We start from the raw sequence: 23,784 nt of genomic DNA on the forward strand, positions 1-23,784 counted from the left end.
ACAATCTTGTTGTTTTGTCTTCTTCTTCTTCTTCTACTTTCCTTTTACTATCCTCGCACAAAATCTAATCTGCGCTTCAGGGAGCGATCGAGATATCGCGGATCTTGATAATCGTCTTCTCACAGATTCTCGGAGGTGTCTGGATGAGCTCAACCATATAGCACATTGCAAGAAGACCTACAAAGTGGACCCCACAAAGCTGCGTTTTCAAGACATCAAAGGCGCTTCAGATCGAGAATCTCTGGAAATCACTGCGAATTAATACGGCTGGGATTTAGGGTCGAGGTAAATTGTTTTACCTTGACATTTTAATCGCTGCGAATTTGTTTTTGTTGATGCAGAAACCTGAAGTCGAAATCTTTAAAGTAGAGGAGCAACTGCTTTTTATTACAAGAAAGTAAAACACTACTAAAAGTAAAAAAAAAATAACAAAAGTAGAGGAACGCACCTATTAATTTTATTGTTATAGCAGTAAACTTTAAACTTATATGTTCACATTATAAACTAATTACCTTCTACTTACTTTGCATAAACTAACTTCACAAAATGTCACGTATCTAATAAGCTTTCCTTTACATTTCTGATAGAAAACTCTTGATATCAGTTGATATATTTGGAGGTTGATGAACTTAATCATGGCTTCTTCGAGTACCTCTGTCAAAAGATACGACGTCTTCATCAGCTTTCGAGGTACGGACACACGCTGGGGCTTTACCAACACTCTTCACAAAGCCTTAGGCGATAAAGGAATAAAAGCGTTCATAGACGAGGATGACCTCAAGAAAGGAGACGAGATCTCGCCCGTGCTTCTAGAAGCAATCAAGGCATCGGCGATCTCGATAATCGTCTTCTCAGAGAACTATGCCCAATCTCGGTGGTGTCTGGATGAGCTCAACCACATCGTCCGTTGCATGAAAGAAGATAAACAGCTTGTTTTACCGGTGTTCTACAAGGTGGAGCCCACCAATATACGGCACCAAAAGAGAAGCTTCGAAGTTGCATTCTCAGAACTCGAAACACGCTTCGGACACGACTCGGAAAAGTTGAAGATGTGGCGGGAATCTCTGAGAACCACTGCGGATCTATCCGGATTTAATTCGGCAGACGCGAGGTAAATTGTTAGTTATTGTTGTACCTTGGCGTATTTGATAAATGGTTTTAGTTGACATAAACCTTAAGTCCAGCTTTTAAATGATTTTTTTCTATTATCATTGTGATTATTAAAACACAAAATTACAAAAGTTTGACTATTTTACGAATCTAAAAATTTTAATTGGCTATTTAGTCGCAAAACCCGGTTTTTAATGCATATTCATTTTACGAGTAATAGATGTCTAGTTTTTTTTTTTTTTTGTAATTTAATATTAATAAATATCTTTAGTTACTCATAAGGGTTTTTCAATACTGACCCAAAAAGTATAAAATATTTATATAAAAAAGAAGTATAAAATAATTTAAAGGTTTGATATAATCAAGGAAAAAAATGCCGTTTTCGTTGCCATTTCGAGCATCCTGATTTACGGAAAATCGGCAAGCCGATGGAAAACCGAACGGAAAAACTGTGGAAAAGGGCATTCGATTTTTCGTTTTCAAATGCCGTTTTCCATGGAAAACCGACAAGCCGATGGAAAGCCGAACGGAAAAAATGTGGCAAAATATATTCAAAATATATACATGTTATCATACATATATTTTTCAATTTTGAAACATATATAAAGAAAATACATTATGTATATAATTTTTTTCAATAGAAATTGTGTATATATATATAAAAAAAATATTTTATAAATTTGTGCTATTAATGTATAATATTTTATAAATTTGTATGTAATGTTTTATATATAATATTTTGTATGTAATATTTTCAAATAAAATAGAATCTTCACAAAATATTTCACAAAATATTTGAAGACTAAAATATATAATAATATTTTGTATGTAATACTTGATACATTGTATATAATATTTTTTATAATTTGTTTCTAAAAAAAAAACGACAGCAAAAAAAACGACAGTGAAAACGACAAACGACGAAAATCGACGAAAAACGACAAAAAATGAAAAACGATGAAAATCGGCGAAAATCGGCGAAAAACGACGACGAAACGACATATTCAGCTTTCGACGGCCGTTGACTCGCCGGAAACGAATTTCCCGACGAAAATCGTGGAAATTCTCCGGCATTTGATTCCTTGGATATAATACACTCATTAACTTTGTAAAAAAAAATTCGATGCTATGTTTATTGACTAAAGTTTATTTACATTTTTCAGGTCCGAGTCCGAGCTGATAAAAGAAATTGTTGAATTTGTCATGGAAGAATTAAAAATGATACCTTCTACTTCTAGTTATGATACAAATGGTCTTGTTGGAATTGATAACAATTTGCAGAAGATTGAGCCATCTTTATGTATCGACTCGACGAACAAGGACACTCGTGTCATTGGAATTTGGGGAATGGGCGGCATCGGAAAGACGACAATCGCCCGTATCTTGTACGACAAATTCTACAATCGATTCACCGGTTTCTATTTCCTTGAAAACGCCAAAGAGGAAGTTACGAAGCACCAATCCTTGGACCTGCAAAAGAGAGTTTTCTCGAAACTGTTGAAAGAGAAGAACTTGACACATGTCACTCGTCGCGAAAAGGATAGACTCCGCCAAAGGAATACTCTTTTGGTCCTTGACGATGTCGATAACGTAAAGCAATTCGACCTCCTGGCCATAGATCGTGAATGCTTCGGTCCAGGTAGCAGAATTCTTGTGACGAGCAGAGATTCACAAGTGCTCAGGGTTATCAAAGCCGACGAAATACACAAAATTAAGGACCTGAGTTTTGGGGATGCTCTTCGGCTCTTTCTCTCGAAAGCTTTTCGTAAAGAAGGAGATGAATCTTTGGCCGAGGGATACTCGGAGTTGGCAAAGACAATTGTCGAGAAGTACGCCAAAGGCAATCCATTGGCTCTCACGGTTTTGGGTCGGCACTTGTATTCAAGGAGCATCGAAGAATGGGAAAGCGAAATGGAGTTACTTGACTCAACTCCAAACCATGAAGTCCAAGACATACTGAGAGTGAGCTACGACGGACTGAGCCAGAACAACAAGGACATGTTCCTCGATATTGCCTGCTTCCTTAAAGGCGAAAAGATAGATGAGATCAAGAGAATACTCGGGTACAGATATTCCGGAGTTGTTGCGGGAATCAGTGTTCTCATTGACAAGGCTCTCATCACTGTGGGTACATATGGTTTTATAGGGATGCATGATTTGATCCAAGAAACGGGCCAAGAAATTGTTTGTCGAGAATCAAAGGATCCGGGAGAGCGGAGTAGATTGTGGTCTACATCAGATATTTGCCATGTCTTGGAAGAGAATCGAGTAAGTCATGCTTATGAATATCAAGATCCTTTAAAACTTAATTGCAATCACAGTTTATTATCATAATGTGGTCATTTTTTTTGTATGAACTGTGATTAGGAGACACAAAAAATTGAAGGAATTTTCTTGAAGGATATGCCACAATCTGACATAAGCCCTCTAGTCTTTAAAGAAATGCGCAATCTGTGGTTTCTCAATATTGATTGGCATTCGTACAATGGCAAAATTTTATTCCCCGAATATCTTGATTTCCTTCCCGCTACACTGAGATATATCCGATGGACGGGTTGCCCCTTGAAATGCTTTCCAGAGAGTTTTAATCCGAAGAATCTTCGTGAGGTGTGCATTGAAAGTGACAAACTTGATCGGGTTTGGAGCCAGAAATACAAGGTATTGTTTTCCGGTATTTTTTAGCACAACAGTTCATATATTCTAGCGTTCAAATTATTGAAATTTGACCATTAAACCTTTTTTTTCCCTAGCATTCACCTCCTTGAACTTCCATTCATATTTTCAATAAAAAGGGCACATTCCGAATACATAATAAATTTGTAATCCATTTTTTAGAAAGTATCTATTTATTCAACATAAACGCTAAATAGATGTTAAATAATTAACTTATTTTATTTTTTTTGTATAAAATAGTTAGTTATATCACTAAAGTACGCTAGAGAAGTTTGGTATTGGTTCGAATCGCAATTTTTTAAAACTTCAAGGTTTGATATCACTACCTTAAGGTACTAAGAAGCGTATTTGGTATTTTCAATCACTTATATTGCCTGACTTATCACATTAAATCACGGTTACTTTTTCATATAGGATTTGCCAAAGTTGGAAGTCTTGATTCTCAATGGTTGCAACAATCTAAGTCAACTCCACGACCTCTCTCAGACCTCAAACCTCAAGCACTTGAATCTTGCTAATTGCACCAAACTGAGTCAACTCTCGGATCTCTCTTGCAACTCAAAGCTCGTGCGCTTGGTTCTTAGTGGTTGCAGTAGCCTGAGTCAACTTCCAGATCTCTCTTGCAACTCAAAGCTCGTGCGCTTGGTTCTTAGTGGTTGCAGTAGCCTGAGTCAACTTCCAGATCTCTCTTGCAACTCAAATCTTGAGGAGTTAGATCTTACTAATTGCAGCAGCCTGAGTCAACTTCCTGACCTCTCTAACTGCTTAAATCTCTATTACTTGGATCTCACTGAATGTAGCAACCTGAGTCAACTTTCGGATCTCTCTTGCTGCGTAAATCTCGCGAAGTTGAATATTAATAATTGCAGCAGCTTGAGTCAACTTCCTGACCTCTCTAACTGCGTAAATCTCGTGGAGTTGAATCTTAGTAATTGTAGTAGTCTGAGTCAACTTCCGGATCTCTCTTGCTGCTTAAATCTCGTGGAATTGAATCTTAGTAATTGCAGCAGCCTGAGTCAACTTCCTGACATCTCTCGCTGCTTAAAACTCGAGTACTTGGATCTTACTGATTGCAGCAGCCTGAGTCAACTTCCGGATCTCTCTCGTTGCTTAAATCTTGTGGGGTTGTATCTTATTAATTGCAGCAACCTGAGTCAACTTCCAGATCTCTCTCACTGCTTAAATCTCGAGCACATGGATCTCACTGATTGCAGCAACCTGAGTCAACTACCAGATCTCTCTCGCTACGTAAATATCATGGAGTTGAATCTTATTAATTGCACCAGCCTGAGTCAACTTCTGGATCTCTCTTGCTGCTTAAATCTCGTGGAATTGAATCTTAGTAATTGCAGCAGCTTGAGTCAACTTCCTGACCTCTCTAACTGCGTAAATCTCGTGGAGTTGAATCTTAGTAATTGCAGCAGCCTGAGTCAACTTCCGGATCTCTCTTGCTGCTTAAATCTCGTGGAATTGAATCTTAGTAATTGCAGCAGCTTGAGTCAACTTCCTGACCTCTCTAACTGCGTAAATCTCGTGGAGTTGAATCTTAGTAATTACAGCAGTCTGAGTCAACTTCCTGACATCTTTCACTGCTTAACACTCGAGTACTTGGATCTTACTGATTGCAGCAGCCTGAGTCAACTTCCGGATCTCTCTTGCTGCTTAAATCTCGTGGAATTGAATCTTAGTAATTGCAGCAGCTTGAGTCAATTTCCTGACCTCTCTAACTGCATAAATCTCGTGGTGTTGGATCTTAGTAATTGCAGCAGCCTGAGTCAACTTCCTGACCTCTCTCGCTGCTTAAAACTCGCTTACTTGCATCTTACTGATTGCAGCAGCCTGAGTCAACTTCCTGACCTTTCTAAGTGCTTAAATCTCTATTACTTGAATCTCACTGAATGCAGAAACCTGAGTCAACTACCGGATCTCTCTCGTAACTCAAATCTCAAGTACTTGAGACTTACTAATTGCAACAAACTGAGTCAACTCCTTGACCTCTCAGGCGCCTCAATCTCTGGGAATCGGATCTCACTAATTGCAGCAACTCAAATCTCAAGTACTTGAAACTTACTAATTGCAGCAGCCTGAGTCAACTATCGGATCTCTCTCGCAACTCAAATCTCGGTAAAAGTGCTGCTGCTTTGAAACCCAAAGTTAAAAAGGCATCTGTAGTTCTCTTTAAATCAATATTTTTTTTTGTTAGTAATATCTGGTCATAATATATGTTTATTTTTTTTACTTGTACTCTTATACTGAAGAATTTAAGAAAAGGTGGTAGGACACAGGTTGAAACTAAAGTTTATAGTCAAGAATTAAAAGTGAAAAAAGAAAATTAACGAATAAATAAAAAAACTGTTTCATTAGTATTCATAATTTTGGCTTTTATATATAATTAAAACTAGAAAGTTTGATACAAGTTCAACGAACAATGTCTATTCAGATTAGTGTCCACAATTTCTGTTAATTATATAAATGTCTTGTCTTTCTCTTTGCTAGATCTGAAAAAATCTTAGCATATTATATAGACCGCCATTTTCAATAAATTTGCTAACACTGCGAACTGCGAAGGTCTCAACGAGACAATTATTTTGATACAAATGAAGATATAGTTCTAATTACGTGGTATATTTTTTTTATTAACGGCGGGAAAAAAATAACAATTTAAAAAGAAAGTGGATTTTTACATAATTTTTAAACATGCGATTATTTTCATTTTGTTATCTGGAAATAATAGTATATCTCTAATTTTGTGAACAGACATGCTTCGGTCCTTTTGTTCCCTTGAGCTCTTGATGCTGAGGTATTTCCAGTGGAATTATTGGACGTTGAAATCCTTGACAAACATGTAATCCGAAGAAACTCTGCGAACTAGCCATATATGTGGTAGAAAACTTTAATGAATTTGGAACAGAAAATACAAGGTATCATTTTTAGCCTTTTTAAGCTGAATGGATGGCCCGTGAACTTCACTTTGACTCTCAATTTTTTTATTTTTCTTTTAGTGTTCACCTCCTTCAATTCTCAAAAGTATCAACCAATATGTTATGGCTACCTATAAATTTCGGAAAACATGTTGTCAACCCCTTTGATAAAATGGCTAGGAAAACATGGTGAAATTCTGATTAGTTGCAAAGGCAAGATGTCGCACACAATGTGTTGACAATGTGTCCGACAACTTGCTTGAACACAGATATGGATAAACAACAAAAAGTGCAGTAAACAAAGTACACAGGATATGGTTACCCAGTTCGGTGAAACACACCTACATCTGGGGGCACGCTGCCAGTGGAAAGGATTTTCACTATCTTGTAGTCAATAGTACACACAAGGTTATATCTGATTACAATCAACAAATCAATAAAACCTAGAGACTATTACTACCAGTGATCACCTAGACAGGGACTCCCCCTGAATTTGAGCTCCGTCTCAATTCCACCCTTCGAGCAACCTCCTGGCTCGGATGACCTTCAGTCTTCAGTAGTACGTGAACCTTCAATCACGAAAAGCACAAGAACCCAAATCTCACATACACTCAATCTGTAGAATAGTGTTTGAGAGAATACACCACTTAAAACCAAAACACACAGCCTCCCAGTCCGCCGATCTTGCACGTCTAAGAGCTCTGAGTGTTTGATCAAAAGTGTCAAGGCTGCTAAGGGAGAGCACACGGCTTTTATAGCAGCTGGACAATCCTGGAAGATATCTCGGGTTTCCTTACCCGGCCTCATGCGAATATCTCAAAGTAAAGACTCCATCAAAGTGAATATTCGTGCAATGAAGATAGCAGCGGAGGATATCTTGCAATGAAGGCTCCAGCGAGGCAGATATCTTGTAATGAAGACAGCAGCGAGGCAATAACTCAGCAATAAGTCACCAGCGAAGCAATCTGTCGAAACTGGAAACTTGCCTGAAATACTGTCTGCACACACGAGGAAAGATGTCAATCCAGAAGATGAAACATAACACCCGACATCTTTCCATACCACTTGCACTAAAAAATAAAGCCAACAAAACAACGTAACAACAATCTCCCCCTTTGGCTATTTTTTAGGCAAGCACTTCCAGGACCAGTTCTCATACAAGCGTCAAAACCAGAAAGAGAGTCAAAATAAATGACCTCATGACGCCTCTCCTCCTGATTGCCTCAAAAAGATACCAAAGGCAAGGATCGACCAACACAGAGGGAGGAACAAAAGCCTGAAAAAAAAGGAATGAGAACTAGGAAAACAGCATATCATTCAGCAGAAAAAGTACGATGGAGCTGTCTTACAAACCATCCAAGAACAAACCACATCAGTCTGAAGCACAAAAGAGAACAAAAAAATGTCTAGAAACGAGAAAAATACAGACCAGGAAAGAATCAACCAACAGTATCCTGATCATTCTCAGAGACATACACATCATCTTCAGAATCAGAGTCTTCAGTGGCTTCAGAGATATGAGACCCAGCGGCAGGATCTGGTTGAGACGAGGTGGCAGAGCTCGGGGCAATAAGATCTTTGAGAAGAGCTTCACACATGACTTTCCTGGATGAGAGAGTCTCGATGGTCTTTTTCAGAATCTCAACCTCTTCAAGGAGTTCCTTCACCACTTTTCTCTGAACACCTTCAGTCATGGAACTCAAGTGAAGATTGCTCGCAGGTGCGTCAGATGTCTCGCCAGAAGGTCTGACAAGATCCTGAACATGTTTCCCTTCAAATAATTTGGGACTGAAGGAAAGGGCACCAGGACGCTTACCCACCACATCAGAGCTCCTCAAGATGTTCTTGTTTTGATCAAGCAGAATCCCAGTGATAAGAGAGGGAAAGCCGATGGGAAGCTTTACTGCAAAAGACTTGGCATGTTTTGCCAAATGATCAAAAACAAAATCACCAAAGTCGAAAGAGGAGCGAGTACCTATCTGAAAGATGAGCCGAGCGAGATCTGCAGTGATGCTGGACCCATGAGAGGAGGGAGCCCAGTTGGCGATGCCAATGCGATACAAGACAGAGTACTTGACGGTGAGCTCGGCAGAGGGCAAAGTTCCCTTGGAGGGCCAGACCTTGGTCTCATTACCAGTAATTTCTTGCACGATGATGTCTAGAGAGGGAACACGATCAGCAGTGATGATCTTCCCACGGCCCAAAAACTTGTTGATCACATCAGGAGAGATCTCAAAACAGTGACCTCTGACAAAGACCTTCCTGAACTCTGGGTCTTCTGGAGAATCAAAGGAAGAGGAGAGGTTAACAATGAACTCTTTAACCAGCGCCGGATAGAACACTCCAATGCCAGTGACAGTCCTCAGCATCTCGGCGTCGTGAAGAAGCTCCATAATGGCATTAATTTTCAGCGCCTCAGTGGACAGTTCCTTTTCAGGAAAAATGGCACGATGATAGACATATCTCCACTTGAGAACACCGTCTTCTTTGTGGAAGGAGACATTATCCATGGGAGCAGCAGGAATATTCTTCGGCAGCTTTTGCCCTCCTACAGACCTTTTGTTTCCCAAACCGAGAGGGATAACAGAGTCTTCTTCTTCAATCACCTGGTCCTCAACAACTGGGGACAAGGGAGTCTGAGCCGGCTTCTTCATACGTTTCTTGATCATGCCCATCTTTTCCCTTTTCTTTTTCTGAGCCGGGATGGGGACAACTGGAGAGCTTTCTTCTAAAGACTTCATCTTCTTCCTCTTTTCAGACAGAAGAGTAGCCAAGCACACATCATCATCTCTCTGAGTCTTCTTCTTCAGAGAAGCGAGGATGTCCTCTGCAACCTCTTGAACCTGATCACCCTTCCTCTTTTGCCCTAGGGAAGATGTGGGCACATCTTTCGTGACATCTTTGTTCAAGCCCATCATGCCACCAATGACATCCTCAGGTGTAGGCTCATGATCATCAGGGCGCGAAATCTTATTTCTAGAACTAACATCAGGGACATTAGGAGCTTTGGGGTTACCTCGAACAATCTTATGGGGGCTCTCGATAGGAGACTCTCCAGACCTAACTTCTCCTTCGCGATCAGCATTGTCTTGTCCCTTTTCCGAGGAGGAACTGCTGGAGCTTGCTTCTCCTGTGATGTCGGCGATGGAAAGAGCAGCTTTCTTCAGAATAGCGCTTCTGGCGGCAGAGAGAGATGGGTTCTTAGGAGGGACCGTCAACCCAGAGTTCGCACCTCCGGCCTGACCATCGGCGCGTATGCTGGGTTTCAGACCTCGAACCCGGACACCATGCATGTTACTCTCAGCCCCAGGTTTCTTTGAGGCGACATGTTTCTTCTTCATCGTGGCTTTCTCAGAAGGAGTGGTAGTACTGATTCCACTTCTTGTCCCAACCATTTTGAATAAAAATTTAGGGAAACTGCCACAAGGGTAACTGTCAAAATGGGTAAGAAAGCAAATTCGGGAAACAAATCTTAAGAGCACTGAAGAAGAATAGGAAATTTCGAAATTCAAACAGGAAATAACTTCCCCTTCTTTCTCGGAAGAGTAACCGTCTGCATGAGTGAGAACATGGCAAGAAAAACGACGTCGCAACTTCAAGTGGGCCTTGAACGTTCCTAGGCCCTGAGAGACAACACTTGGCAATATAGCCCGGCAAATCAGTCGAATGGGCCAACCAGAAACATGGGCCCATGAGAAAAATAACACACTAGTAACACGAACAAGAGTCAGCGAAGGATTAGCGCAAAAGTTAAGACCAAAAAATCATTCGATAAACAATAATTGCTATTGATCAATAACACATAACCCAAGAGAAGATCTGAGATTTTCAAACCGGTTAGCATCCAAAGCCTTGGTGAAAATGTCTGCAAGCTGTTTCTCAGTGTGAATGTATTCGAGTTTGATCTTCTTTTCTTCCACAAGATCTCGAATAAAATGATGTCTGATCTCAATATGCTTGGTCTTACTGTGTTGAACAGGATTCTTTGAGATGTTGATGGCGCTAATGTTGTCGCAGAATAATGTCATGACATCTTGTCCAACATCATACTCAGCGAGCATCTGCTTCATCCAGAGAAGCTGAGTGCAACTACTCCCAGCAGCGATGTATTCAGCCTCAGCTGTGGACAAGGAAACACAGTTTTGCTTCTTGCTGAACCAAGAGATGAGATTGTTTCCAAGGTAGAAACATCCACCAGAAGTACTCTTTCTATCAACCGTGCTACCTGCCCAGTCAGCATCACAGTATCCCACAAGCGTAGAGGAAGTATCATAGGTATATAGTAAACCGAAATCAGCAGTACCTGAGATGTACCTTATGATTCGCTTAGCTTGAGCCAGATGGCTAGCTTTGGGATTGGCTTGATAGCGCGCACAAACACCTACTGAGTAGGCTATGTCTGGTCGGCTGGCAGTGAGATAAAGAAGACTGCCAATGATGCTCCTGTAGAGACTTTGATCAACAGATTCTCCATGCTCATCCTTAGTGAGTTTGATGTGAGTAGCGGCCGGGATCCGCTTGTGAGAGGATTTCTCCAGGCCAAACTTTTTCACCAAGTTTTTGGCATACTTACTTTGGGAAAGGAAGATACCATCATTCATTTGTTTGATCTGAAAGCCCAGAAAGTAGGTTAATTCGCCGACCATACTCATCTCAAATTCTGACTGCATTTGTCGAACAAAAAGATCCACCATCTTGCTTGACATTCCTCCAAAGACGATGTCGTCAACATAAATCTGAGCTATCATGAGATTGCCATTCTCCTTTTTCACGAACAAAGTCTTGTCAACGCCACCTCGAGTATACCCATTCTGCACAAGAAATTGGGTCAGTCTTTCATACCAAGCACGAGGGGCCTGCTTAAGGCCGTAGAGAGCTTTTCTGAGTTTGTAGACATGTTGTGGAGAGCTGGGATCTGTAAACCCTTTTGGTTGAGCTACATAAACTTCCTCATTCAGGTACCCATTGAGGAAAGCACTCTTAACGTCCATCTGATAGAGCTTGAATTGCAGGTGACACGAGATGCCAAGCAAAAGTCTGATAGCTTCTAGTCTCGCAACAGGGGCAAAGGTTTCATCAAAATCAACGCCTTCCACCTGTGAATAGCCCTGCGCCACAAGTCTAGCTTTGTTCCGAGTTATATTACCATGTTCATCAGATTTATTCTTAAAAATCCATTTAGTCCCAATGACATTTACATTGTTAGGCTTGGGGACCAGCTCCCAGACTTGGTTTCTTTCAAACTGAACCAGTTCTTCTTGCATAGCATTAACCCAGTATTCATCATCAATAGCCTCGTTAACATTTTTTGGTTCAATCTTAGAGACGAAGCAGAGATTATCAATCATTTCCCGGTAGTTAACAGGAGGTTTTGGACGAGTCTTTATTCCTTCACTGATTTCGCCAATCACCTCATGAGCAGGATGATTTTTCTGAATTCTTCGAGAGGGGATTCTCTGTTCAGTCTCAGGAGGGGAGCCTTCATCTGGAACAATGTCGCTAACTTTGTCATCAGCATCAGTCCTGACATTTGGATTTCCAGTGGAGATGTCGTCCAAAGGGTTATCAGCATCTGTCCTGATATCTGGGTTACTGGGAAAAACTTCATCCTCATCATTAGGACTGTTAGTAGCATCATGATCATCATCATTTATCACCACATTTATTGATTCCATTATAGTCTTAGTGCGTTTGTTAAAAACACGGTATGCACGACTATTTCTAGAGTATCCAAGGAATATACCTTCATCACTTTTCGGGTCAAATTTACGCCGTGGATCCCTGTCAGCAAGAATATAACACACCGAACCAAAAACATGGAAGTATTTCACATTTGGCTTTCTCCCCCTCCATATTTCATAATGAGTGCTGGAAGTACCTGGACGAATAGTAACTCTATTGTGAATATGGCAGGCAGTATTTAGAGCTTCAGCCCAGAAATGTGGTGGAATATTCTTGGCCAACATCATTACTCTAGCCATCTCCTGAAGGGTTCGATTTTTCCTTTCAACAATTCCATTTTGTTGAGGTGTGATAGGAGCTGAGAACTCATGTGCTATCCCTTCTTCAGTACAAAACTTAGCAAAGCTTATGTTCTCAAATTCCCTCCCATGATCACTCCGAATTCTGATGACTTTGCCTATGCTCTCTCATTTTTCTCTCTGAACCTTCTTACAAAGAGCTTCAAAAACAGCAAAAGTGTCAGATTTTTCACGAATAAAATCAACCCAAGTGTACCTGGAGTAGTCATCCACACAGACGAACACATATCTCTTCCCTCCAAGGCTCTCGACCTGCATCGGTCCCATCAGGTCCATGTGGAGAAGTTCCAGAACCCGAGATGTGGTAAGATGTTGCACCATCTTGTTGGACTTCTTGACCTGTTTCCCAATCTGGCACTCACCACAAATTTTACCTTCGACAATCTTCAGGTTTGGGACACCGATGATAGCATTCTCAGAGACAATTTTCTGCATACTTCTGAGATTTAGATGACCAAGCTTTTGATGCCACAGCTTGGTTTCATCAGCTTTGGTCAAGAGACACTTGCTGGTTGGTGCGGGGTTCCACATATAGCAGTTGTCACGAGATCTGTTTCCTCGCATAAGTTCATCCTGATCTTCATTAATCACCACACACTTATCACGAGTAAAGTTGACATGCAAATTCAGATCACAAAGTTGACTAATACTAATGAGATTAGCAGTGAGTCCTTCTACCAACAAAGCCTCAGTCAAACAAGACATACCAGGATAGTTTAATTGACCTTTACCCACAATTTTGGCTTTGACTCCATCTCCAAAGGTAACATGGCAGTTGGAGTAAGGTTTTACGTTGGTCAGAAAGGTGTGATCCCCAGTCATGTGACGAGAACAGCCACTGTCGAAGTACCAGTCATTCCCGGTGGAAGCACTCAGAGAGGTGTAGGCAATATTGGCACGATAAGAGGTATTCTTCACTCTCCATTCCATCCGAGTAGCAGGTTGTTGATGAGAAGAGACATTTCTGTGGATGGACCTGTGTTGACGGACATTTCTCCCATACAAACGATAGCAGAAAGGACGGATATGTCCCTTTCTTCCACAATAATGGCATACCCAGCGAGGTCTGTTGACAGGAGACCTGTTTGGTCCAGATTGATGATATCGAGAAATGTCATGAAAATTGTTGTTACCAGATGGTTGAGGCAAGTTTCGTGACATCTGGCTAGTCTGCTTTTGAGGAACGAACGTAGTCTGGGATGATGAAGCTCCATGGGTATATCCAAGTCCCTTCATGTTCTTCGCGGGTTTGCCGATGGTGAGGATTTTGTCAAGACTGTCAGTCCCAGAATTCAGCATTCTAACAGTTTTAGTCATGTGCTCGAGTTCGCCATTCAGACGACTGACTTCCTTCTTTAGATCCACAATAGTCTCCAGAAGTCTTGCTTTATCTTCAGTCAGGGTAAGGATGAGAGCACCCTGTTTATCTAGAATCTGAGATTCCTCAACCCATTTGGTATGAAGGGTATTGTAGGCTTCATTCATAGCATCGTCAGATAGTTCATCATCAAGAACATATTTCTGAGAGCATTCACCAAATTCATTAGTAGACTCATGAGTATGAACAGAAGCAGTAAAGGCTACAAAATTACTTATCTGATCTGAGTCGCTCTCTTCATCTTCTTCATCCGAAAGAGTAGCGTTGTATCCCTTTTTCTGTTTCTTGAGGAAGTTGGGACACTCCTTCTGAATATGTCCAAATCCTTCACACTCGTGGCACTGAACGCCTTTGCCTTTCCCAGATCGTTCACCACTTTTACTATTCCTGTGAGGATAAGTATTTTTCTGGAAACGTTGTTGGAAGTTGTCCTTGACATCTTGTGAGACATTTTTCCCATTCATCTGATTGAGTCTTTTCATGACCCTGCCATAGTTTTTTGCAAGCATAGCAATAGTATCATCAATATCATTGTCAGAGTCTGAATATACCTGATCCCTTGGTTCATGAACAGAACTTTTGAGGGCCATCCCTCTTTGTTTCTTTTCCACCTTAGGAAGAGAGAGTTCAAATGTCATGAGAGATCCCATTAGTTCGTCGAATTTCAACGTCTTTAGGTCATGAACTTCCTCAATGGCCGTGATTTTCATCTTGAATCTGGAGCTCAAAGCTCTCAGGGTTTTTCGAACAAGATCTTCATCTGTCATGGGTTTTCCGAGAGAATATGATTCATTGGCGAGATCACGAATGCGAACGTTGAACTCAGCGACAGTTTCGTCCTCGAGCATCGTGAGAGCTTCAAAATTGGTTGTGAGGTACTGAAGTTTTTGTTCCCGGACCTTTGTAGTTCCCTCATAGGCAACGGCGAGAATTTCCCAGGCCTCTTTGGCATTAGTGCAAGTATTTATCAACCTGAAAACATCTTTATCAACACCATTAAATATAGCATTGAGAGCACGGGAGTTACCAAGGGCCGCCTCATCCTCAGTGGGGGTCCAGTCTTTTTCCGGCTTGGTTCCAGTACGGGCTCCTTTGTCATCAGTAGTCACAGGAGCTTCCCACCCATGTATCACAGCTTTCCATGTTCGACTATCCAGGGACCTCAAGAAGGCGGTCATGCGTGCCTTCCAATATCCATAGTTGGTTCCGTCGAGTACTGGAGGGCGATTGACAGAGCCTCCTTCTCGGGAACTATCCATAATAGGCAATCAGAAAGAAAATACAGGAAACCACCTAAGAGATCAAGGTGCCTGCTCTGATACCAATTGAAATTCTGATTAGTTGCAAAGGCAAGATGTCGCACACAATGTGTTGACAATGTGTCCGACAACTTGCTTGAACACAGATATGGATAAACAACAAAAAGTGCAGTAAACAAAGTACACAGGATATGGTTACCCAGTTCGGTGAAACACACCTACATCTGGGGGCACGCTGCCAGTGGAAAGGATTTTCACTATCTTGTAGTCAATAGTACACATAAGGTTATATCTGATTACAATCAACAAATCAATAAAACCTAGAGACTATTACTACCAGTGATCACCTAGACAGGGACTCCCCCTGAATTTGAGCTCCGTCTCAATTCCACCCTTCGAGCAACCTCCTGGCTCGGATGACCTTCAGTCTTCAGTAGTACGTGAACCTTCAATCACGAAAAGCACAAGAACCCAAATCTCACATACACTCAATCTGTAGAATAGTGTTTGAGAGAATACACCACTTAAAACCAAAACACACAGCCTCCCAGTCCGCCGATCTTGCACGTCTAAGAGCTCTGAGTGTTTGATCAAAAGTGTCAAGGCTGCTAAGGGAGAGCACACGGCTTTTATAGCAGCTGGACAATCCTGGAAGATATCTCGGGTTTCCTTACCCGGCCTCATGCGAATATCTCAAAGTAAAGACTCCATCAAAGTGAATATTCGTGCAATGAAGATAGCAGCGGAGGATATCTTGCAATGAAGGCTCCAGCGAGGCAGATATCTTGTAATGAAGACAGCAGCGAGGCAATAACTCAGCAATAAGTCACCAGCGAAGCAATCTGTCGAAACTGGAAACTTGCCTGAAATACTGTCTGCACACACGAGGAAAGATGTCAATCCAGAAGATGAAACATAACACCCGACATCTTTCCATACCACTTGCACTAAAAAATAAAGCCAACAAAACAACGTAACAACACATGGTATAAAGTCATCCGAAGATAAGTGGCGGGATGGGATTTTGGAGATTCGAGGATATAATTGTGGTTCTTATGGCTGCTCAGACAGAAATATTTCCAACTCTTGCTATGTGATTGGGAGTGGTAACAAGGTTGGGGTTTTCACTGATTTCAAAGACCGCCTTGTTCCTAGTCTTGATCTGAATGCAGTGGAAGGCTTCAAGGTGACCGATACTATGGTTTCTGGAGATCGGGAATGATAACTTCTTGATTTGGAGAATCGTGTCAGATTGCTCGGCGACTTCCTAGAAATTGTGTGTGGTTCAGTGAAGCGTTTGGTTATGGAGGCTGAGATGAAAGGGCTTTCATTTGGCGCTGCTTTATGCAAAATTTCACAATACTAAGAGAGTTATTGTCGAAGGAGACAATCAGGCTTTCATGGATAGCTTTATGAACGACAAACCGAGTCCAGATTGGAGTAGCTTTGCTCTTCTTTTTACTTTAATTTTAAGTTTGTTAGTTGATTGTTTTGAGTCTTGTAAGTTTCAAATGGACAGTGAGGAAGTCACTTTTCGTAGCTCATTCGCTTTGTAAATGGGCCGTGAAATTACGACTTTCCGGTTTTGTATCCTTACCAGACAACCGGAGTTTTAATATGAGGTAGTGGGGTACTCTTTCCTCTTCGTCGCACCTATTTGGGGGCGGGGAGGTTTTAACGAGGCCCTGTTTTCTTAAAAAAAAAAAAATCGACAACCCAATATTAACATACGTTCATATTTTCAACAAAAAATTTTGCATTCTTGGATTGAAATGATTTTATTATAAAGATAGGTAAACTTCTGTTATAAACATAACTTATTTTATTTTAGTATATTTTTTTTTTCTAATTATTAGTAACATCAATGGATCGAGTACTCATTAAATTTAGTTATTACTTCGGAACAACAATTAATTAATTTTTTTTTTAAATGAATATAAGTTAGTAAAGAGGCTACCGATACAAAAATAATGGAAAAAAATAGGTCAAAGTGTAACTTTCTGACAATATCACGCGCCACCTTTGCCAAAATGCCTATCTTAAATTTCCGGACACTTATACTTCCAGACTAATTACGTAAATCACATTTTTTTTCATACAAGATTTGGATATTCATACGGAACCGTTTCTTCGCCGACACCGACGATGAGTACGGTGTCTGTGGGCGGCGCCGAGATATTGTCCGGAAACTTGTAGCGGTGAGAGTGGTGGCCATAAGGTTTGGGTATTGGTTAATGCGGTGGTGTTGTCGAGAGAAAAAGACAGGAGGGGAGAGAGTGAAAAAAAAGTTTGAAAGAAGGGTGAAAAAAAATAACATCAAAAAGTTTTTCTCATTTTGTTCACAAAAAATAAATACAACTTAGAAAAATTTTCCAAGTTAAAAAAAGTGAGTAAGAAACCAAACAGCTTTTTTACGTTATTTGACTTTACTGTTGGAATGAATAAAGCAGAAACAAATAAGCCCAAAATATCTCGTTTGTTACTGTTATATGAAAGAAACTATGTTAATTATATCTTATCCGAAAAGGATTAATTAAAAGTTAAATAGCTTTATTTTATTAACACACCATTAATTTGTCATTTTTTTAAAGTTGTTTAGGTGCTAAATTATATTAAAAATCTACTTATTTGACAAGGACCAAAATGCTATTCCAAAGAATAAAGACCTAAAGGACACAATCACAAAATGTCAGATTATTTGCATAAAAATTAGAGATTTGTTAATAACTAGCACATAATTAGAGGGGATATTAAAATAGTAGCCAATGTTAGTTTATTTAGCTAAATAGCCAATATTACACAAAGTACCAAAAATACCATTTTCTCAACCCAAACCCTAACCAGCCTCTAATCCTCGGTATCAGCCTCCTCAGATCACAGCAGCGGACGGAGGCGGAGGCGGCGGAGGAGGAGGAAAACGACCAGAGCCGCTACCGGAGGCCTCGCCGTGCCTCTCTCGGAGAACGGCGGCGATCTTGGCGCGAGCCTCGGAGATCGCGTCCCTCCTCTCCCGGAGCCCCTCCAGCGGGAAGTTCCACCAGTCGAGAACCTCGTCGTCGTCGCCGCCGTCGGAGTCGTCGTCGCCGCCGTTCAGAGTCAGATCTCCGAGGTCCCTCTGGAGGGCTCTCTGGCTGAGTTCGGCGACTCTCCCTCAACGCCGCCGCCGCAGCCCCGCTCGTCGAGGCCCAATTCATGTCTGATGTGATGAAGCCTCTTCTAATAGAGCAGCTGATGGACCAAGAAGTCGTTAATCTCTCTGGAGGAGAGCTGCAAAGAGTTGCCCTTTGTCTCCGTCTTGGAAAGGTAACTCTTTTTTTATTCCGTTGCTTGGCTCGAGCCATTTGTGAATCATTCCTTTCTTTTGAATATCTTTAATGAAATATCCTATTTATGTTGATCATGATACTCAAACGTCAGGGTCTGATAGTTTTTCCTCGTAAAAACTGTACTCGAGCACAAAACAGAATATGGATTTGAAACACCTACAGAAAGAAATCATGATACACAGACTTAAGAAGGATTATTTCAGGGTTTTTTTTTTTCCTTTTATAAATCTAGTTGATTCAAGTTTTAGTAATGGAACGGTTGATTTGGTTTGTGCAGCCTGCTGATATATACCTGATTGACGAGCCGAGCGCTTATCTTGACTCGGAACAACGTATCGTGGCTTCAAAGGTCATCAAGAGATTCATCCTCCACGCCAAGAAAACGGCTTTCGTGGTTGAGCTAGCCTTACAACTGTTATATTTACCATAGAAACGAGTGATTTATTCAATGGTTAATATGATTTACTGTCGGATTTACTATCTTCGATTGTTCATGGAAATAATTAGTAAATCGTATTTAGTGTTAGATTAACTAGTCCTCATATTTGATATTTTTTCCTGTTAGATTAACTAGAAAATGTTATGGTTAATCGTATTTACTATTGTTCTTGTTACGGTAAATAATATTTACTGTTGTTCTTGTTACGATAAATAAGATTTACTATTGTTCTTTTTACGATAAATAAGATTTACTATTCTATTTACCATAGAAACGAATGATTTACTCAATGGTTAATATGATTTACTGTCGGATTTTTAGTTCTCGATTGTTCACGGAAATAATTAGTAAATCGTATTTACTGTTAGATTAACTAGTCATATTTACCATAGAAACGAATGATTTACTCAATGGTTAATATGATTTACTGTCGGATTGTTAGTCCTCGATTGTTCACGGAAATAATTAGTAAATCGTATTTACTGTTAGATTAACTAGTCCTTATCTCTGATAATTTTCCTATTAGATTAACTACAAAATGTTGCGGTAAATAAAATTTACTTTTATTCTTGTTACGGTAAATAAGATTTACTGTTGTTCTTATTACGATAAATAAAATTTATTTGTTTTCTTGTTACGGTAAATAAGATTTACTATTGTTCTTGTTACGGTAAATAAGATTTACTATTATTCTTGTTACGACAAATAAGATTTAATGTAGTTTTTTATATTGTTAATTAGATTTACTAATTTTTTTGTTATGGATGATATTATTTACTATGCTAGTTAATAATATTAACCTAAGGGTATAATTGGAATATTGGAATGTTGTCATGATAAATTGGCTATTTTCCTAAATATGTTAATAGTTTGGCTATAATTTTAAAATAGGGGTGTCATTTTGGCTACTTCTTTATCTAGAAAGTTTCCTTATGTTGTTTCTAATTCTACGATATTGACATTCTGTTCGTCAAGGGTTTTTTTTTTCCTTTTAACCTACTAATTTTTTTGTCATATTGTACTTTTGAATTTATTTATTTATTTTAATTAGAAAATTCAACACATAATAAACAAACATAAAACGTGCTACAACTTAAAAATACCTTGTTAACTAAGTTTATTATATCTTGATCCTAAAAAGACTAGTAACAGTTAAAGCAACTTTACTTTCATAAACAACCTCTTCAAGTTAGTGATTAGGCTGTTTATATGCTACATATTATTATTAAAAAAAATATGCTTCTTTGAAAAGGACAAAAATGCTACAAAATCAATAATTAGGGACTAAAATGAAAAAAGGTGAGAAAATAACATAATCTTAAAAATGTGAGATTATTTGCGCCAAAAATCTATAGAATAAGAAATGGTATACTTGTCCACTTGAGATGGTCTAGTTTTTAAATTCTATCTTCGTGCTATTTTTCATTTGAAAATTGGGACCCATCTTTGTATGCCAATATTGATGAGTCTCATGCTAAATTTAGTGTAAATATTATATCTGAATTTTTAGATTGATAGCAAAGGATGGTATATTGGAGTGTGGATTTTAAGTGTAAGCTAAAAGCTTTTTTTTTTTTTTTTTACTCCATTAGAGACGTTCTAACATTGATTTATCCCAGTTGCCCCATGTTCGCGAAGTTGGCTTTCTGTTTCCTGGGGACGAAATCTCGAAGTGGTTTTGCTATCAATGCGAGGAATCTTCAGTGACATTGAAGCTACATCCGGGGTGGTATAGCCCTGATTTCATAGGCTTTTTTTAAGAATATATAAAGCTACAATTATTATCTACAAGTATCTAATTATTTTTATTTTGAAAGATGAGCTATTATTTTTTGAAAAATTAGACGAACTAGCCATGTCCAAACGATTAGATTGCAAAATAGTCAACATTTGAGAAACTTTTGCAGAATAGCCAATATGGGTGAGCTGGCAAATCAGACGTGTTTTATCTACCTAAACTGCCCTTATTTTTTTTGAACGTTGGTTTTATATAAACTGAAAGAATCAAAATGAAAAAGTCAACCAATGATCCACTTTTAATGCTTGTTTAACAGAATTTCCACGTTTAATCATAGAAAATATAAACGTTCAATACAGATTTTAGTGAATCAAATTATTAATGAGATTGGAAAGTTACGTTATATTCAAATTTCAAAAACAATTCAGCGCTTAACCACACACAATTTATTTTCTTCTTTGATTTCCAGATAATACAGGTTCTTATCTGAAGAGTCTTATTCATCAATAAACACCTTCAAATCTGACCTCGATTTTCATTTGTTCCACCGAAAAAACCAACCCTAAGAAATGTCGATAGAAAATTTGTCTGTTTCAACAATTACGAATGAAGAACTGTCCCTTACAAGATCTTTGAGTGACGACTTTTCACTCATTGAATCAGGTATTGAACGATTTATAGGTTTTTGTTATTTGTTTTTATGTTTGATATTTGTACAGGAATTAAAGATCTTGTTTTCAATCATGTTAATTTCGGTTATTTCTTGTTAATTGTTGTTGACGATCTGGTATTGGTCCTTTGTATTTAATCTGTTTGTATCAGTAAATCGCAGACAATAATTTTTTTTGCCTATTTAATTTGATTGCAACGTAAATTAGATGTTAAATTAGAGCTTTGATTGAAGATTTTTCACTCATTGATTCATGTATGGAACGATTTCAATCCTGTTAATTTCTGTTAATATCTGTTAATTGTTGTTACTTTCTGTTAATATCTGTTAATATCTGTTAATTTCTGTTAATATCTGTTAACATATATTAACAGAATGAAACATTGATTATCATACAAAAACAAATCCTCGGTAAAATCGCCGGTCTCGCTTCAAATTTTTTTGTTTGACTTTGTTTTTGTATTTTTTCTCGTGCGATGTAGGTTTGGTTGCGTGTTTGAAAGATAAGCATTTATCACGGTGGATTTGAAGATATGCATTTATCACGGTGGATCTGTTTTAGTTGGCAATTATTCACGCGATTCCAATTTCATTTCTTTCTTTTTTGGACGCGGGAATCTTCCAAATATTTTGATTTGATATTATTTAAATGAAGGATAATTTTGTATTTTTTTTACTGTTAATGTGGTATATTGGCTACATATTAAAAATAAACCAAAAGTTGACCATTTTGACAATTACAACGTTTGACTTTGCTATTTTGCTCGGGCTCCCTTATTTTTTTTTGTTAGTTTTCTTCTGTGATGCCCCAATGTGAACAGAGCTCAAGCTGGCTTCTCGGATGGTACGCACACGGAAGGAACGCATTTTGCCAATCCACGGGGCGCACGGTACTTCCGTGTACCGTCTGACTCGGAACACGGAAGAAAGACTTCCGACAGGTGGCGGAATATGGCAGGGGCACACGGAAATGAGTCAGGCTATTTAATACCGTTGTTCAATAATTGTGCTGCTTGTGCATACCGTGATGTCAAAGTTGTTCATTTTTAATATTAAATTTACCATTAAATTTAATTTTTTATTTTTTTTAATTCTTTATTGGAAGTTAATGGAAATATGGATTTCCATTAAGAAATTTCATTTCCAATAAACAATGTAAGGTATATAAATGGCTAATGGAAATACTATTTCCAATAAGAAATGGAAGGTGACTTATTGGAAATGAAATTTCCATTTCCTTCCAATAGCCAGGTTGACCTTGCCTTCACAGAGCACTAATTATTCGATTCTTTTCCTGTGCGCGCTGTGGAAAAAATCAAGTCCTTAAATTCGAGACAACTACAGATGAACCCAGCCAAAACAAGACTACACAATTGAAGAAAATACCGCGTGATATGAATACATATCACAACTTGCAAATTTAAAGAAATTTCCTCTCTTTTTTCTGTGTACATAGACAAGTCAATATTTTTATGCTTTGTGGCTTCGTAAAGCTAAGACACAAAAACTAGCCACGCACAGAGTCACATTCTTATCTCCGTATTCTTTCTTCTTCTTCATTCCTTTACTATCCTCACATAAAATCTCATCTGCGATTCAGGGAGCGATCGAGTTATCACAGATTCTCGGTGGGAAGCTACAAAGCTGCATTTTTAAGAACGCAAAAGGCGCTTTAGAAACGACTGAGAGCTCATCAGCCTGGGATTCAGGGGCCAGGTAAATTGTTAGTAACTAATCACTGAGAATTTGTTTTTGCTGAATTAAGTCGAAATTTTTAGACATATTTTCAACTGTAATCTGTGAGAGTATGAAAAATAACAAGACTAAGGGAGCAACTGCTTTTTTATTACAATAAAGTAAAACAGTACTAAAAGTAAATTAACAAAAGTAGAGAAGCGCACCTAGTAATTTATTATTGTAGGAGTAAACTATAAAAGTTTGATGATTCATGAACAGACTGGAATCCAAAAAAATTCATATTGAAATAAAATTACATTACAAGCAAGGGCGTCCAGTGTGTTGTTCCCCTGGCGAGGAATTCTGATGTAGCAGCGGAAATAAGGAATATCAGTCGAATTAAATAAATCACGTTACCGGGATGGTCGAACTCGATCGTTGATTCGAACACGAATATCCATTTCATTAAAAAGAAAACTGTCCCCTTACAAAATCATGCAACCCTTTATAAATAGGGTTAAAAAACGGAAAATGAAGCTTAAACGATAAAGG

The 23,784-nt window shown here is 38.9% G+C and overlaps 1 protein-coding gene across 3 annotated transcripts in view; it reads left to right on the forward strand.

Annotated features, from left to right (window-relative positions):
- LOC149394354 (TMV resistance protein N-like) overlaps positions 1-23,784 on the forward strand; it is a 33,703-nt gene continuing 9,919 nt past the window's right edge. Inside the window, exons 1-3 of one of the 3 annotated variants that reach the window (XM_089616762.1) lie at positions 1-285; positions 588-1,111; positions 2,274-3,378. In XM_089616762.1, the coding sequence (XP_089472888.1) occupies positions 624-1,111; positions 2,274-3,378 (1,593 nt within the window). In that variant the 5' untranslated portion in view covers positions 1-285; positions 588-623. The remainder of the gene's footprint in view (positions 286-587; positions 1,112-2,273; positions 3,379-23,784) is intronic. The other 2 variants (XM_089616764.1, XM_089616763.1) reach the window with 2 other exon arrangements.

The sequence above is a fragment of the Urtica dioica genome, chromosome 6 (genome assembly GCF_054948205.1).
Source record: "Urtica dioica subsp. dioica isolate 48M chromosome 6, U.dioica_male_clone48M_v1_H2, whole genome shotgun sequence".
Taxonomy (NCBI): Eukaryota; Viridiplantae; Streptophyta; class Magnoliopsida; order Rosales; family Urticaceae; genus Urtica; species Urtica dioica.